General features: G+C 37.4%; 1 protein-coding gene across 1 annotated transcript; it reads left to right on the top strand.

Moving 5' to 3' along the window:
• The first annotated feature begins 1,756 nt into the window (after positions 1-1,756).
• On the top strand, positions 1,757-18,423 carry ETFDH (electron-transferring-flavoprotein dehydrogenase). The gene is made up of 12 exons (XM_010075901.1): positions 1,757-1,899; positions 2,684-2,913; positions 3,811-3,892; positions 4,169-4,287; positions 4,591-4,668; positions 7,246-7,392; positions 9,258-9,398; positions 11,119-11,262; positions 14,885-15,053; positions 16,832-17,014; positions 17,359-17,580; positions 17,889-18,423. Exons 2-12 carry the CDS (start codon positions 2,692-2,694, stop codon positions 18,050-18,052), a joined length of 1,671 nt encoding a protein of 556 aa, XP_010074203.1. The 5' UTR covers positions 1,757-1,899; positions 2,684-2,691; the 3' UTR covers positions 18,053-18,423.
• The last annotated feature ends 316 nt before the right edge of the window (positions 18,424-18,739 follow it).

The following is an 18,739-nucleotide window of genomic DNA, read 5'->3' as shown; positions in this document are numbered from 1 at the left end:
CGACTGAAGGCGCCGGTGAAGGGCGGCAGAGGTGTGCCGGGGCCGAGCTGGGCGTTATGGGCGTTTCTCTTGTCTGTAGCGTGGTGTGTAAAAAGTGTAATGGTTTTTGAGGGGTACTGGGTGTTGCTTGTGTTTTAAAGGATAAAATAAAGCAATGTCATGCATGCCCTTACTGACGAGATAGCTGTAGAGACAGCGTGCTGACAGCAGTTGTTAAAGAGCTGCAGAAGAGAAAAGTTTCTTGTCAGGGATTGCTTGTAGCCTTTGGTGCAAACGCTTCACCTGGCGTTACCGAGCCCGTAATCTCCGAGGAGGGCGGCAGCACAAGTTCACCGGCTGTGAGGAATCTGCCTGTCCGGCGTTTGGACCTGCCTTTGTGGTTATCAGGTGTATTCTGAGCTGAATCTCACTTCTTCTGAGTGTGTGTGAAATGTCGACAGTTCTTAACTGTACTGTGTAATTCCTAGTACCATCACTTCTACTCAAATAAAAATACCTTGATATCTATGTTAAGGTGTGATGTTTTCATATGCATTTATAAAATGTAGTTGTTATCGTGCTTATAAAATACATTGGTTGTTCTTAGGTCGTGCCTGGTTGCAGGTAAAGGGTAATTAAGAGTCATGAGATGGTGTGGTAATAGCTCTTATGTTGGTTAAGTACAAAATTGCTCTTAAGAAACCAATATAGATAATAGTTATTACCTTGCATATGGGGACCAGTATCCTGGCTGTCACTGTGCAGAGTTATAGTGGAGGATGTTTGTGCTGGCCTTGCCAATCGCCATTCTCACCAAAACATTTCAGTCATAGGATGTTGGTGTTTTTACTTAGGTAGCTTTGTAGAAATACTCTACTTTAAATACTATGTTTTCCTTTACTCCTGAAATTACAGAAAAGGAATCCTTAAAGGAGGGGAAAATACCTGCCAAGGTGCATTAGTTTATAGACCTTTTAACTGTTACTAGTTTTGGTTCTAACCATACTAGTTTTCCGAGTACAAATCACACACATCCTCATTTTTATTTTTTTTTTTTTGTGAAAGAGGGAAATTAGAACAAGAATGTGACATGTAATAGCCCTTCTGAACAGAGTCCTGTTTTGATAATTTTAAAGTTTCATTTGGTCCATTTGCTTAAAAATAAATTATAACTTGTTTTTGCAACAGTTAATGTATCTGCAGCAAAGGTAAAGATTGACTGTGTCTACTGTTCCTGGCTTTGGCTAAAGTATACTTGAGTTAAAGTCTGAGCTTTTATTGTACACCATGATACTTAGTTTAGATCAACTGTCTAGTATCAGTAGTCCAAACTGTTTGTCTCAACGGATGTTGACATGTCAGAAGAGATGAACCTTAATGTCCTATTTCTACAGCTGTTTGGTCACTTTTAATGAAGCCTGAAATAAATCTTTTGAGGTTCAAAGTGAAATAGGAATTTAAAATGTGGTTCACCTGTGTACACATGTTATCCTACATTAGCTGTCAGAAATGGCTGGCTAGTGTATTGAGCGGTATTATGCGAAGAATGCTTAAAGGGGAAGCTCTACTCTTTTTTTCTTTCTGATATTAAGTTATACAGCGCGTTCCTAAGTTGAAAATTTAATAACCTGTATTTATGATTCCTCATCTTCAACATCACCTAGTAGTCTTTGGGGGGGTACTGGCATATTTGTTGTGCCACTTGTATCTCTGAAAAGTCAAAAAATTGTGGGAAAATTACTGATTTGACAAATTTTCTTCTTGTTTTTGCAGCACGTCAGTGCTTTCACGCTCTAAAGTTGATAAAGAGGGACTGCCTTCCATCACTGCAGATTGCAAGATGTGTGTCTACTGCCTCTGTGCCTCGCATAACTACGCATTACACAATTCATCCCCGGGACAAAGACAAACGGTGGGAAGGTAAGTGAAAAAATACATTATTTAAAAGCTTCTTTATTATTTTGTTATTGCTCAGTTTTAAAGATACTGAAATGTGTTGCCATTTTTCTCTTTTTACAGAAATTCTGTACTCTTAAATACAGTACTAATATTCCAAATGAAATTTTGTGGTTGCTATCTCACAATGAGTGGTTTTAGTACTATAAAATGGGATCAGATTAAACTTGATCTTAGTTATTTAAAGAAAATATATAAGCAGCTTTTGTTTTTAGTGACGGTCACAACAGGATTTAATTCTGTCAGGTATGTATCTGTTGGATTTTTTCTGTTCTTACCATGAGAGTCTGTGAGAAAATAAGTTTAATTAATCTCTGGGCATTGCTGTCTCTGCATTCAGCAATTTTAATGGCTTCAATTCCAGAAAAGACACTGATTAATTAGTGTAAAATAAAGTCACATGTTCTGACTAAGGGTTTTTTTCTTTTCTTTCTCCCTTACTTAGAGTTTCACTGTGTGTCTTTGGTACAGCATTCTAAAATGGTCCTTATGGTGCGTAGAGTTGAGTGTATGTTTTTATGGTATATCACCTTACAACTTAAAAAGAGCTAATTTTACACTGGGATGTTAATGTCCTTCTGCACTCTTACAAATACTGAAGTGGGGATTCAGTTGAATATTTAGGCTCCTTTTATGCAAAGTGATACTTCTGGGATACCCAGTAGCCGCTATCACAGAGCAAGGTTTAGTGAGAGAGAGGCTGGAGGAAACTGGAGATTGGTTTATGTTATCTTTTTTTCTGTTAAAGGGGTAAACATGGAAAGATTTGCAGAGGAAGCTGATGTTGTCATTGTTGGAGCAGGCCCTGCGGGTCTTTCTGCAGCTATTCGACTCAAACAGTTAGCTGCTGAGCATAGCAAAGAAATACGTGTTTGTCTGGTGGAAAAGGCCTCTCAGATTGGTGCGCATACACTATCTGGTGCTTGTATTGAGCCAAGGTCCTTAGAAGAACTCTTTCCGGACTGGAAGGAGCGGGGGGTATGTATGAGCATATAAACAATTAATCTCTAGCTTGTAATGACCTCCATATCTGACTTATTCTGGTATGACTTGGTACTTAATACCATTTTAAAATACATTAATCTAACAAAGCAATAAACCTTACCTTCTTTTTTAGTCTGTTTCCTCTAGTTCGACAATGCTAAACTTTTATGTCTACACAGATATGCTGTGGTCTTTGCTCTTTTATGTAGCAGTCTTACTGCACGTACGCAGTATGTCTGGTGCTTCCTGGGATGCGCTGTACTTACTGCATCTGTGCAGAATCCAACTCCCATGCACAAGCAGTAAGGTGGTCGATTCTTAGCAATGTCAGACTTGTTGCTTCTGTATAATAGTTCTTCATAGTTTCAAGAAATGGCGCATAGTACAATGATTTTTGTGCAGACATAGGGGTGTAACAGAGGCCTAAGATGCTCTTAGGAGGGAGGATAGCAAGAGATGAGCTGCCGTCTCTGCTGGAACAGCCATCTGACTTGCAGCCAGCTGCCTGCTATCACCCAGGAGCTGCGAGAAGTGGGCCGTCAACTAGCTGTTTTGTCTTCCTGAGCTAAACATGCAGGTTGAGCTGCCTTCTTTAGAAAGGTCTAGAATATTGATGCAGTACAAGCCTGTGTACAAACTATAGAAGTGATTTGCAAGGCCCTGTTCCAGTGGTTTTTTTACCTCAATAGTTGTGTTAATTCTTGCCTGATGAGTGCTTCATAAGGTACTTTATCTTCTGTCTTACGATACTTGCCTATAGGAGTGTTTTATTAAACCTCTAATTGACTGCCATTTGGATTGTTTGATTGTATTTTATTTGTTGTTAGTTTTGTTGGATTGGCTAGAAAAACATAACTCTTAATACTGTTTCTATTTTCTTTTTTTATGTAGGCTCCACTTAATACTCCTGTAACTGAAGACAAATTTGGAATTTTAACAAAGAAATATAGAATTCCAGTGCCAATTCTTCCAGGTAAAGTTAGGTGAGGTGGTAGGGAGTCATCTTTCTCAGTATCTGTTTCAACTTTTCCATTAATGAAATAATTGATTTGATTCAATGTAGTACAGCAAGTGTATGTAGAATGTAATAACTTCCAGTGATAGGGTCCCTTTAGATGATGGCTGTCATAGCACGTGACATTACTGTGAAGATAGTAATTGTAGAGGAAGATACAACATCTGATGTACACAACTTCTATTATTTTGCTTAGTGTTCTGTGTTTTATGTGTGTGTGTCTTTTTTGCCTAGGACTCCCAATGGTTAATCATGGAAATTACATAGTACGTCTGGGCCACTTTGTGAGTTGGCTTGGCGAACAAGCAGAAGCTTTGGGTGTTGAGGTTTATCCAGGCTATGCAGCAGCTGAGGTAATAATGACATCAGCATGAATATGAAAAGCATTTTTGGAACCCCCTTCACTCCACTCCCAATTTATATGTATGTTCATAATATTTCTCTTAAAAGAAGTTTATTGTGAAAACTGTTTCAGTGTCTAATTCCCTGGCCCAGATCCAGCAAAGTGCAAGTGGATCATACAACATCTTAATAAATACATAATATTTGAGTTTTACCATTAAAGATGTAGCGCTTAGAAGTTCTGCATTAGAACTTCTTACAAATGGATTAAAATGACAGATCATTAAAGTGTTTTTGTTTGGATATTTCCAAAGGTTCTTTTTCATGAAGATGATAGTGTGAAAGGGATAGCAACTAATGATGTTGGCATTCAGAAGGATGGAGCACCTAAAGTAAGTAGCTATCTTCCCCATAACTAGGGGTCTAATTGTGGGAATTGTGATGTATCTGCTTCAATAGTCTTGCTGCAGGCTAAGAAAAGTGTGAAATTCAGTACCTGTTTTCCCTCTGTGTGTATAAAATGGATCATTCACATGTGAAAGTTTTGGTCTTGGGACATTGTAAATTTAGGAGATTAGTAGAAAAAGCCTTAATGGAAAGGAGGTTTGTTTGAGGATGATTGAAGGAAATATTGTAAGGGTGTTTTGGCTTATGTGAAATCATGAAACAAAGGAAAAAATTCCAAGAACTCCTAGAAAAAAGGTGTGAAGGTGAAACAGAAGGCTGTTGTCCAGTTGGTAACTAGCAACAGGTAGGAGAGTGTGTTTCTGGTGGTGTGTTTTCTTTGATATTTAAAACTGCAGTCACATTTGTTGACAGTCTGTCTACCTCTTTGGGGCAAGGTACACACTGAATCTTTATACCTTTGTGTTCGTTGGTCACATTTCTGTATCTAGAAGGGCTCCTTGCCCTAAGTGTCGGACTTTGATTTTTAGTGGGATCGAGAACCTGCGGTAAGCATGTCCCTTCCCTGTGCAATATGTAGGAAGGATTTGGCAACTCAGAATAACTCTGAACAGCTTTCACACAGAATTATTTGGCTACAGAAATTATGGGTCGAGTCTTTTCTTAAGATGTACTTTCTTTTATAAGGTTTCTGACTAGTTACATAGAGTTTCAGTGAGGTATTTACTTTCACATGCAAGTGTGGGCTATTTTTCCCATTTAAGGCAGGGAATGAGAAGAAACTCCTTCTTAGTTTTGAGAGAGTATAGCCAATGGAGGAGGAAGTGGTGGCAGGAAAAAGTAATATATTTTTCCACTAAAATATTGTCTGTCTCCTGTAGGGGGTAGACACGCTGTTATTGTCAGGTGTACATTTTCTCCAGTAGGAGAAACAAGTAATGTGTACAACTTTCTGCCGTAATAAAGATTAATGGGGGGGTTGGTTTGTCTTCGTTTTAAAATGGGAAGGAGCTATGATTTTTTTTTTTTTAAAGCATCCTCAAAACTTAGATTTTTTTTTTTTTTTCCCCTGTTTATTCTGGAAGAATGTGTCTAACTTTTTTAATGTATGTAATTACTGTGCCACTACTGCAACTTTTTGAGTATTCAAGTGTTTTAGCTGTCAGTTAGGTCAGCTGATATGACCTCCAGTGTGTAAAAGTTCAGGTAAATAGATGTAGTTTGTGTAACCTTCAAGGCAAGAATATCTATCTTCAGTATGTTTATACAGAGCCTAATCAAACACACTATGGTTAATTAATGGAGTTTCACCTTGCAGTCAATACCAATCAAACAAAAATGCCAGTAGTAAAAATACATAGTAAAAAGTTGCACATTGATGTTAACTGTGAAGTACAACTTTGTTACATTACTGAAACATTTCAAATTCATGAATTTCTGATATTTACAATGTGGAGTTGTGGTTAATAGATTTATTTTTATATAAATCTACTTCAAATTGGACAGTATATATTTTTAATCTTTAGATCAAGTAGTGAGTGCCTGTAGTTCTCCTGGTATTTTTTAAGATAAATTGCAACTCCTGTTTAAAGGTAATTCCCGACTACAGGGGACATGTTTACTTGCTAGCCTCTTTCAGAGGTTTCCAACCAGTAAGTTACAAGCAGATTGCACCTGAGAGACAATTCAAAACCAAAGCAATAAGCTTCTCCTGGACCTATGCTAGCTTACATTGAGATGGTTTTATTGGGTACTGCTGGATATCTTCATCCAAAACTGTTTTCATGATCTTTTTCAAAATTAAACTTTCTGACTCAAATCAAACTTTTTCTTTTCAGAAAGTTTGGATTTTTTCCCTGCAAGATTGTGTATATTTAGAATCTTGTATCCTTACATTGCAAATATAATTTAGTAATATTCTTGCACAGTGCTCTCACATATGCAGGTGACATGCTCGTACACAAGTATGCCCATTCCCCTTATCTTACTCTCAACCTCAATTGTTGGAATTTTTGATGAGAATTTTTTTTATAATGGTACTTAACATTGTTTTAATTTTACTGTACATTTTAACATGTAAGATTGGTGTAATATTATAGTAACTTTATTCTGAGGTAGTGGGTTCTTTTGGGGGCAAGGGTGATGCAGGTTTTTCTGATCTGGTGTTTCTGTCTAGCCTCTGTCGTGGCAGAGGGGGAAGGGCACAAAAAAAATTAGTGTGAAGTTTTAGGTTAAGATTCTTTGTTCTGGCAGGGTTCCTTTGCATCGTATGAGTGAGCAGATGTGATATAAGTGTCCTCTGATCTAGAAAAGATTATCTTTTTCAGTAACAAAAGGAGATTTACTGTAGTGCTGCTCAACTGGAATCCCCTTACAAGATTTGCCAGAGGTGCATCACAGTCAGGCAGAAAAGATAACCGGACTAGAGCCATAGCTTGCAATGGTTTGTAGATTCTGGGCAGTGCTACACAATAGTGTGAAATCACTTTATTGCCTTACAGTTTCTTGCTGTGAGTTTGGTGCGGCACAGATCTAACTGCTGATTAAATGCTCTACCTTTTCAGGCTACCTTTGAAAGAGGCTTGGAACTCCATGCTAAAGTCACAGTCTTTGCTGAAGGTTGTCATGGACATCTAGCCAAACAGCTGTTCAAAAAATACAATCTAAGGGAGAACTGTCAACCTCAGAGCTATGGCATTGGACTGAAAGAGGTATCACCTGCATAATTTTAACAATTAAGGAACACTGTGAAGCTGTAAGGCAGCTTCTGTTTGCTGTCAAGCTAATTAGTGTAAGACATTAGAATGATAGATTTTCAGTTACACTTTCAGACTTCAGAATCTTTACTGTTCTGAAGCTGATCAGAGAAGGTGCTTCCTGAATGTCGTGACTGTTTTGTTTCAGCTGCTTCTTCTCTTATATCTGTGTTATAACTAGAGCTACCTGTGAATCCACTCTATTAACATCTTAGTTTGATTTCAAATTATGTTCCTCTGTGAAATCTGTTTTCAGCACTTTTAGTAAATGAAAGAGGGATTCATGCTGCCTACTTTTAGGGGGATGTAGTACTGGGGTTGGTGGGAGAGTATGAAAGAGAGAGAGTGCACTTATTGAGATAGGGATCAGGTTTCCTTTTTAAAATATTTTATACTCAGGAAATATCACTCATGAAAAAGAGTTGTATTATTTAGAACATGTTCAGAGTTTGACTAATATATTTTTACTGTATTACTTTAAGCATGTGCTTCCAGCTAAAGTATATTTCTTAAATAATTAGTTTATACTCCTGTAGAGAATAACCACCCTGTAAATGTATGACATAGTCTCAGTTACAATTTCTAATGACTAAGTTGTCGTTAAAACACTTTTTTTTCCGTAAATCATAGCATCATAGAATGGTTAGGGTTGGAAACGATCTTAAAGATCATCGAGTTCCAACCCCCCTGCCATGGGCAGGGACATCTCCCACTAGCCCAGGTTGCTCAAAGCCTCATCCAGCCTGGCCTTGAACCCCTCCAGGGATGGGGCATCCACAGCTTCTCTGGGCAACCTGAGTTCCTTTGCTTCCTGTGATAAGGAAGTGTGTCTGCTTTAGCAAATAGCACAGTCCAATAGGAATGGATCTGTAAAGTGAAATAGTTGGTGCTGATGAACTGATATCCATACTATGCACATTTCAGGTTTATTTTTACTTCAGACTAGCTCTGATCTAGTCCCACAGACACGCCCCTTTGTGACTGAAATGGTTTAGATGGGCTTCTGGAGCCTGTTTTAGAGTTTAGTTTCACGTGGAAGGAATCCAGCTTATGCCTTCCATGGCTGCTGTGTGATGTGAACCAGAATGCAGTAAGTGGGAGGAATCAGGAGTCCCACTCAAAAATGTGCTTCTTAATCTGAACTGAAACATTAATGTAGATGTACCCTCCTTGCTTGAGCTGATCTAATGGTGCTCAACTGCCCTTCTGTCATTAGACTGCACCTGGCACATAACTCCATGGTGAAGAGGTGTTTTGTGAAAGGAGCAGAAAATTGACTCACTAGTGGAAACATGAAAATGCTTCTGTGAGTTCACCATGGGTCATATGAGCACTGGAGATGTGTAGGAGAGAGCAGAGAGAGGACAACCTGTTTGACAGCAAATATTTAGATCAACTCAGGCATACTGTTAAGCCTGACCTTGAAAAAAATGTGAGGAAATTGCAGTGATTCATATTAAAAAAAAAAAAAAGTTTTTTTAAAAAAAGTCAATGTAAGCATTGCATTCCTTAGCAGAAGGATCTGTTGCAGTTGCTGATATAAAGGATCTTGTAGCTGAATGAAAATTTTCAGTGTAGTACCGGAGTCTCAGTGACATTTTCTGATGCACAACATTTCAAGAAAGAGGCATGTTTGGAAAATCTTAAATGGTACTCCAAAAATACATATTATACTTATTACCTGGTGTTTTGCTGTATGAATTTATGCATTGGTCATAGCAGTAAATTAATTTCTTTCTGTATTTAACTGTCTTTTATTATATTATTGAAAGGCCATTACTTTGCAATATAAGGTAATTTTTTGGTCACCTTCATTTCAGTTATGGACTATTGATGAAAAGAAATGGAAACCAGGAAGAGTAGAACATACAGTAGGCTGGCCTTTAGACAGGCATACATATGGAGGAAGCTTTCTTTATCACTTAAATGAGGGTGAACCTTTAGTTGCTCTTGGATTTGTGGTAAGTGAAGTTGGTTTTTTAATGCTTGTTTGTTGTTGTTTGGTCTTAATTTTTATGCAATTTCTTTTCTCTGTTTTACTATCAGGATGAAAGCACAAGAATAGCAACAGACCAAATTTAGTACTTTCTCAATCTTAAATGCACTTATGCCGATATTAGGAAAGGTTAATTTGTCATATTAACCTGTCTTTATTCCAGTGTCATTTATTAAGAACAAAATGGAAAATTTACAAATAAATTTGTCTGGTTTGCAAAAAAATTTTGGTAAAGCCAAAACCAGATGATTAATTAAAACTGTGCTCAGAAAAAAATGTTCCAAGTTAGCAAATGTCTAAATCACATACACTTCGGACAGTTCCATTTCCTCATTTGTGTGTCAGCCTTGGGTGCAACTCCACTTTATGAGAAGCATATGAAGTGGAAACACTCTGCAGTTCCACAAGCAGCATCACTTCCATTTCTGTGCTTTTCAGTTTGTTCTTACCATTCTTAACCCCCGTCCACTTTGCCCTCTTTAGCATCTGTCTTTCTGAATTGGACAGGCAGCTCCTTCCTTCTTATTGCCTCTTTATCAGAAGCATTGAGATCACTAAAGATGCAGTGTTGTGTCGTTCTGCCAGCCAGTGATGCAAGGAGCCATGGTATGAAATGTTTGTCAAGCACCTACAGTCCTAAATTAAGCATGCGCTATTTATCCAGTGCACGTGCTTTACACACAGATGTTGTAAGAGTCAGGCACATCATCTGGACTTCTAGCAGATAGGAGAAAATCAACTTTTGTGTGAACATACAAGCACTTTTTTTGTCTTTGAACTTTGCACCTACGTCAATCTGAGCTGATTCTTGTCGTAGGACTATCTTGCACTTATTTTGAAAATTGTTTGTTAACCTTATCTATCAAGAAAAGTAGATGCAAGCGGTGCTCTAAAACCAGTGAGCTGCCAGAGAAATCAAGGTACTGTGTGTTCCTGACTCAAGATATATTTTGTTATTTGTCTCAAATAAAGCTTACAGGAACCAGAAATTCTCAACAGAGAAAATTCTGCAACTTAAGTCCTTTTAAGAGGATATTAGAGATGGAAAATGCAGAGTATATCTTTGGGCAAATTCTCAAATGCATAAAATAAGAATCCTGGGCATCCAGCCAATTGTCAAAGTCTCTTTCTCGTTTTCTGCTTTCATCATTGCTCCCTTGTGCCTTAGTACAATGGCTCATCTAAGTGGAAATTATAATTGACTCTGCTAAACGATGTGAAGAACTGGTTAAAATACGTGAGCATAAGGACATAACTATCTAGAAATAATTGTTTACCTCTCCTTCCAGCTTTTCTAGGGCAAAGAGACTTTGAAACATGAATTTAAAAGCAATTTTCTTGCTTATCCTGCCTATTAAATCATGCTTAATTTAATTTCACTATTTTATTCAAAGACAGATGGAAGGTGGTTACAATGCAATTAAATATTTTCCATCTTTCAGGTTTCAGGTAGGGCAGAGAATAGTCTTGTAGCAGCAAATTCTCAGATTTGCGTCTACTATACTGTTAATAAAATTATTTTTGGCAGTAGTTTCTTTAAGTAGAAAGATCCTGTGGTTGGTTTAGTATATAATAGATTTAAAGAGTTGATGTAATATGCGATTGTTTTCTTTTCAAACTTTTGTTGACACTTCAAACTTTACTTTCATTAATGTTGCACTTTTTTTTTTCTTTTTTTTTTTAAGGTTGGTTTAGATTATCAAAATCCCTATTTGAATCCATTTAGGGAGTTTCAGAGGTGGAAGCACCATCCTAGTGTACAGCCTACTTTGGAGGGTGGAACAAGGATTGCCTATGGTGCCAGAGCGTTAAATGAAGGTGGTTTCCAGGTAACTTCTTCATGAAGTTTTTCCCTTTGAGTTCTCTATAGCCATGTTTTTAGTGCTGTAGATTTGGGTTGCATGCTATTGGGAAACAACTGAACTATAATAAAGATGAATAAAGCCAAAAGTTTTGCTGGACAGAAAAGCCTTTTTATCTTGCTGGATACTGGCTACTGAGATTTGCTAGACTTAGGCTCTGTTGTACTAAAAATCTTCTGACATAGTCACTTTACTTTCTAAATGAAGTATGAGGTGGAGTTTATATTGCAATCAAATATGTTCAGCAGTAAAGAAGCTACAGATAATTTTTTGTTGTGCCTGGAACCCTGGGGAAGAGAGGGTAGCACCACTCATCTGTTGCTTTTGTGGGTTTCAGGGGCATATTTTTCAAATTACTTGTTTATCCTAGCAGAGGGAACTTCTTTTCAATGCTTGACCCTTAAGTCAGTGATGGTGCTGGAACTGTTACGTAGCTTGGCAGATGAAAGTCTTCACCTCCTCAAGTACAGATATGTTCTGTATCATTCATCCACGACTTTGAATTTCTGCTTTTTTGGGAGATAGGATACCTTGTTCTTTTTGTTCCCTTAAGGAGTCTAAAAGGTGAAATTTTAAATGTATTCATCAAGGCTTAAGGTTAGTTGAAAGGGCTGGAACAACATGCATGAGAAATAGTCTAGAGTTTATATCTAACAGCTAAAGTCCTTTCAACCTATTAGCTTCTCGTGTGGGAATTTTGAAACACAGGACATGGCTGTGTGTCCTGGACTCCCAGATCCTTCTTCTAGACGCTGCTTTCGGTTTGGAGCTTAAAACTAGTCTGAGTGTTCATAATCTGCAGCCTGCGTGGGGGGCCATTCCACTCAGCTCTCTGACTACTTCTGTTTTTCCTTTTTGAACCTATTCTTTAGTATAAGTGTGGCTTTGTGCAGCTTTTGTAATACAGATAGAATTTCAGCAGCAGCATAACTCTTGTCACAGTCTTGTAGAGTTAGGCTTTGATGCTGGCATGCATGCCTGGGACTGAGTCAGGTGGGTTCATGAAGCAATTTCTTGATTACACATGATACACATTTAATCAATCTGTGGGTTGATTACTTTGTCCACTCTGAAGAGAAAATATGTCATATCACATTGTAATGTGGCTGTGTTACTAGCTTATTTCGGAAACCATTGTCAGTCCATTATTAACACAGGTAAGATACAAAATACCAAGATGTTATAATCTAGACTTCTGTACAAGAGGGGCTTCTCTTTCCACCTGATGCACTGGTCTCTCTAACACAGATAGTCATTATTGAATTTCTGGCTTTGATGAAGTAGCCAGATTGTGACTTCAGAGACTTCATACTCTTTACACTGCTTGAAACATATGGCTGAAAGAACATGGTATTTTTTAAGCCGCTTGCAGACATTGTGCTAAGTTACAGAGACAGTAGGACTACAGCTCTTGCGCATCTCTGCCTGATCTTCGGACTTCTTTGCTGGACTTAAAACAACATGTCATATACTTTGCACTGTTCCTAATATAAAAGCATGTTTTGGTTTGCTGTTTGTTTGTTTTATTTCCTATAGATAGATGCCTAGTTGATCATGAAGTCACACCTATAATTGTGAGGTTTTTTTATATATGTGCTTTCAGTAAAAAAAAGCTTTATTGATGATTCACTTAGGAAGATTTTTAAGATTAGCTCTTCTTTTGCATGTGTTGCTTTAATTAATAACTGTAGCAGTCTGACTCATTTGCATCACATTTTCTTATGTAAGTTGTTCTGTACCTCCAGTTTTCATTTTGGTGACAGCATTGCATCAAATAGGTGTATAAAATTATCATCAATCTAAGCTTTTTTTTTTTTGTATGTTATAGATAACCTTATGATCATGTTCTTTAGTCTTATGTATAATGATGCTAAGTTGGTGTGAGAGAGAGTGAGCCCTCTTGGATGTTTCCCTGATTTTGCAGCTTTTGGGGATATGTGAAAGGAGGGGACAGAGTTTAATAGACTACATAGCTGTTATTTCTTCTGTTTATTAAAATTGCAAAATCAAGTAGTTAAAATTAAGAAATTCCTATGCAACATCTGTTTTGTCCCCATTTTACCAAAAACTTTGAAAAGGTTTAAGAGTTTTGTGGGAGAATTAAAAGATGTTGCTTTTGTTGAGCAATGTGTGTTATGAATATCAGGGGAAAACACCTTCACATTGATGACCCATGCAAGTGTCAAATATCAGACTCCCTTAACAGATTTTCAACCCTCTGTTGAGCTAAGGGAAGGGGAACATGGGGCTCCCTGTCTGCTGATGGGGAGGACTCTGCAGGGAGCAGGTGTCTCCCCATCTTCCCTCCTCCAAACCAGCCTTGTGTCTCTTAGCTGCCAAGAGGGTGGTGGCTTCTCCAGGTTGAAAGGATTTCACTCTGTATCTCAGGGGCAGGGAGGGCTTGTGCCATGCTGCCATGTATTCCTTCAACTGACTGTGAAAACAGGCACAAAGTGACATAGTGTTACTAACAAAGCTGCAGTATGTGAAACCTTTTGTGTTATATGACTAATTTTTAACCTCCTGTATATTCTGACAGTATTCTGGTCACTATGTACCTACTAAGTAAAAACAGTTGTTGCAAAAGAAAAGTACTTGATCACCATTTTTATGTAATTCAAAGAGCCAGTCAAGAAGTCTTTCTATGCTTATGTTAGTGCTGCATCATTGCATCCTAACAGATATGACAGAATAACTGTTTTCAGCTAAAGGTCTTGTGAAAAGAGAGGACCATCCTACATACTTAATTCATTTGAAACACTGTAATGTAGCTGAACTTATGACTTCTGATCACTGAAAAGTAAGTTGAAGTTGTAGTTCTGTTTTCAGCCTAGATTACCTTCGCTACAAACCAAATCACTAAGTCTGTCTAAAATCTTAATCTCATTGGATAAGGGTGGGAATAACTCTTGATAGTTGAGATATTCCTAAATTAGTATAGGTATATAACATTGTATATTAATGCTATAGACCTGATGTTTGCAAATCATCTGGCCGTCTTAGGTTTGTGACTTGGTTGTACTCAATAACATTATGCTTCTTACAGAATGGGAGTGAGACAGTGATTTTGCACCAAAAAGATATTTGTTGGCTGCTGAGCAACTTCTAAAATAAGTGGGACATGGGGGAGGATGAGGAGGGCACTGTGCAGTTTCATAGAAAAGATTTGTGGAAAAAAGCACCGAGTAATTAACTGTGAAATGAAATGCTTACAACTTAACTGTGTGGAAAATGGGAACACAAATGTCTTCTTTTAAAAGGAGTTCACTTAAACTTGAAGGAGGAAAACGGTATTGGTGGGTGATATTACTATGGTCTTGTTGCAGATAAAGCAGTTGGAGAGAGGATATAAGGAAAATATTGTCATTATCTTATACTCAGCCCTAGTACAATGTATTCTGATTTGCTTGCTATGCCAAAATTCCTTAAGTGGAGTAACTCTGGTGTATTTTTGGATAGTGCACATGCAAGTCTAAAAATGTAAAGGATACTCAAGCCTCATGCCAGTTTGATTTCCAGAATGTTATTTTCACTTTAAAAAAAAGAAGAACAAAAAAACAAACCACCTTTTTTTCTGTTTTGTCTTCAGTCAATACCCAAACTCACCTTCCCAGGTGGCTTATTAATTGGTTGCAGTCCTGGACTCATGAATGTTCCTAAGATCAAAGGGACGCATACCGCGATGAAAAGCGGCATGTTGGCTTCAGAAGCCATCTTTAGCCAATTAATCAATGAAAATCTCCAATCAAAGACAATAGGTAAGATCACTGTCCTTTGATTTGTGATTACCTTGTGTTCACTTAGAATCACCAACAGCTTAGCAATAACTAAATGTGTCTGAAGGAATAAGTTGGAAATGAAAATAAATCATTAAATGAGTGTGTTGGTTTAAAAAGATACCTATTTTTTATTTACTCTTTATAGTGTCAAATGATTTAACAATGAAAGAAATTAATATAGTTTTGAGTAGTTATTCTTAAGTGTTGATCCTACTGCTAGAACAAAAATATGCCTCTAACGAGCATCTGAAAAGTAACTTTACACTTCCTGTATAAATAAACAAGAGTAGTATATAGTTCATTCCTACAAATATGTTAAAAATTAGTGCTTTATGACTCAAAAAGTGTTACTGAAAGACTGCAGAATAAGAGAAAAAGTTAAAGGAACAGATTAAATGTAGGCAAAACAGGATGGGATTTTTCAAGTTTGCTCTTCACTGTTAAATTGTTAAGATACTTTTTTCCTTCAGTCCTCTTTTTCTCTCTTTAATGTTCTAGTCTTCTCAGTTTGAGACTACGTGTATTTCCTATAATATGTAGTGGAAGCACACTGAAGTAATCACCTGATCTGACCACATTGTAGCGATTTATTTAAGCTTTGGTTGTACCCTTAAATGTGTTAATGGAGACTGTACAGAGAGAGAACCCAATTAGAATTTCTGTAATTCTGGAGATGGACACTATAGCCTGGTGCCACATTATTATTATTTTAGAAATCTCTTCTCTGTAGTGGTGGATTCAGTCCTAGTGAGCCCTCCTTCAGCTGAAACATACATGTTGCCACAGAGGGTATGCTGAACAATTAAGATTTCAAGTTAGAATTCATCTGAAACAATAAATGCACTTATTGGGTAGTGTGCCACTCTTGTTTGATTATGGACAGGTTTTACATGCTGTTTCCAGTTTTGTCAAGACAGTAGAATATTACAGCCCACTTCTCTGTGCATAGACAACGAGCTGTTTTCAGAGCCTGTGTGAGACAGAAAATACGGACTGAAGCATGTTTACATGTATGGACAAGGCTTAAAACTTATTATGTAGAACATCTGTTCCTATGCAGTAGTAATGGAAAATGATGAAGGGGAAGCCCTCAGAAAAATTTCATTTGAAGAAACTTTTTTTTTTTCTCAGATAATTACTTGGCTTTAACTACACTGCAGTAGATGTGTCAAGTGTGCAGTGTCTAGTATTTGTAAAGAATATGATCAGTTTAAATCAAAACTTTGTAGTCAAACATATCTCATTAGCTTCCTGATTACAAAGGGAGAAAAAATGTTCTCTAGCACTGGCATCCATTGGGCATAGTTGGTTACTGAAATTGAGATATTTGTGGTTATGTAACTTGTAAAGAAAAAGCTTTTGAACTTGATGACATTACAGACATGGCTCTTGGATCACAGGTAAACTCTCCTGCTCAATTCTTAGATTCTATGAGCGAGTACCTGTTTTCCCATAGAGGTGCCAATATAGCCACCTGGCCGGTTATCTTTTGCTGAAGTTTGAGGCAATTTAATGCTGCTTGTGGGTCGTTTAATAGAGGCTACAAAGGAGCAGTAGGTATCTGCTGATAACTGCCAACAAAATGGATCTCTTCAAGAGGCTGAAATATGTTGTCTAGTATATTCCTAGCTTACTGTTCTGAAATTATCATTTTGATGTCTTCGTTGCTAAAAATTGCTTTTATTCAGCAATTATTTTTTATTTCAAGGATAGTCTTTATGTACTGTAGGTACCTAATAAGTAATGTACTGCCTTAGGACTCGATGTGCAAGAATATGAAGAGAACCTGAAAAAGTCCTGGGTCTGGAAAGAGCTGTATGCGGTTAGAAACATCCGACCATCCTGCCATAGTGCACTTGGTGTGTACGGAGGAATGATCTACACAGGTATATTTTATTGGATACTGAGAGGAATGGAACCATGGACATTAAAACATCCAGGTAATTTCATTTTCTCTTGAAAGAAGATACTAAATGTGTATGTCAGTCTTTTCTGGTGTCAGTTGAAGCCAGAGCACACCTGGTCAAGTGGTGAGGCCTTAAAGTGTAGGAATCAATGATAAGGCATTGAAGCAGACTTTGTCACGTTACCTAGCATGTAAAACAAATGAAGACATTAAAACACTATTCTACTTAGTATAGTTTTTTGTCTCATGAAAAAGGCTACCTTTTATTAAATACTTCATTCTGATGACAAGGGAAGTAAAAATAGCTTAAATTGTTCTTGAATAACTGCAAATTACAGTAATTCTGTACTGAAACTTATTCATTAAAAATCTATTTAGGACCAGACTTTGCTCAACTAAAGCCAGCCAAAGATTGCACACCTATTGAATACCCAAAGCCTGATGGAAAAATCAGTTTTGATCTCCTGTCATCTGTGGCTTTAAGTGGTACAAACCATGAACATGACCAGCCTGCTCATTTAACTCTCAAAGATGACAGCATCCCTGTGAGCAGGAATTTGGCTGTATTCGATGGACCGGAACAAAGATTTTGTCCAGCAGGTAGGTAATAAAAAAGTGTGCCTGAGATGTTTTTGCAAGATGAAAGCCCAAGTACTTCAGGAAGAGTCCACTTGGCCTACTGCTTGCTTCAACTGTTCTATTCAAATCCTCCTCCTAGAAGAGAGTTCAAGTGCAGGTCTTAAAATACATAAACAGTACGTTCATGACAAAGTAACTAACTATGGAAGGAGGCAGTTGAATCACACTAGTAATATACTTCCCTCATTACACTTGCTGGTAAGTAGTAGAGCATATATGCAGGGGGAAAACCGTTCAGTGAAATGATAGCTCTGTTTTGCTCTTTGCAGGAGTTTATGAATATATTCCTCTGGAAACAGGAGAAGGATCAAGACTGCAGATAAATGCTCAGAACTGTGTCCACTGCAAAACATGTGATATTAAAGACCCAAGTCAGAACATTAACTGGGTAGTGCCTGAAGGTGGAGGAGGACCAGCTTATAATGGGATGTAAACTGATGGAAAATCTATTCAATGACTTCTGATCTCCAACAAATAAGTTGGAGTATTTTATGCTGCAGTGTAATTAAAGTACAGCACTGACTTGAATGTTAAAGAGTTTGAGACTAACGTGCCATTCTGAATTTTAGGTCTGACTGTTGCATTAAATGGAAAGTTGGTGCCTTGTGGTTAAGCCCTTGCCTTAATTAAACAAGACTTCTTTACAGGAGTTGTCTGGTAGGCATAAGAAAGTTCTTTTCAGGACTGACAAAGGAACTTTGAGTCTCAGATTTATTGCTGAAGTTCAGTGATAACAGGAGCCATATCCAGAATTGTGGGTATGGTGGAAGAATTTAGCAGCTACCCTCCAAAAAAAAAAAAAAAAGTATTTTATTTCTCTATCTGGAGTGATTTACTATATGTAATCATGTAATCCTGCCTGTCAGTAAGGAAAATAGAAGTCTAGAAAATTGTCACTGCTTTTGAGTGTTACACATTTAACATCAAATTTACACTGAGATTTTTTCCTGATGATAATAGGGAGCCCGTCTGCAATACAACCTGTAAAGTGGTTTAAAAAAGAAATGTAATACTTGTACCTTCATTGTATGTCTACCAGCATTTTTATTCCTTAAAAAAAAGCAGGCCTGCTTTAATAAAAACTCTTAAGAGATAACTGCCTAAGTTGTTTTGGTGTGAA

This window comes from Pterocles gutturalis, unplaced genomic scaffold, assembly GCF_000699245.1.
Source record: "Pterocles gutturalis isolate BGI_N339 unplaced genomic scaffold, ASM69924v1 scaffold41951, whole genome shotgun sequence".
NCBI classification, from domain to species: Eukaryota; Metazoa; Chordata; class Aves; order Pterocliformes; family Pteroclidae; genus Pterocles; species Pterocles gutturalis.
This window is presented reverse-complemented; position numbering and strand designations above follow the sequence as displayed.

Excerpts from the sequence above, each read along its gene's own strand:
- ETFDH (XM_010075901.1), top strand. The coding sequence starts at position 2,692 with ATGGAAAGATTTGCAGAGGAAGCTGATGTTGTCATTGTTGGAGCAGGC. Across the intron at positions 4,669-7,245 it reads AGAAGGATGGAGCACCTAAA|GCTACCTTTGAAAGAGGCTT; the intron begins GTAAGTAGCTAT and ends CTACCTTTTCAG. Across the intron at positions 11,263-14,884 it reads TAAATGAAGGTGGTTTCCAG|TCAATACCCAAACTCACCTT; the intron begins GTAACTTCTTCA and ends TTTTGTCTTCAG.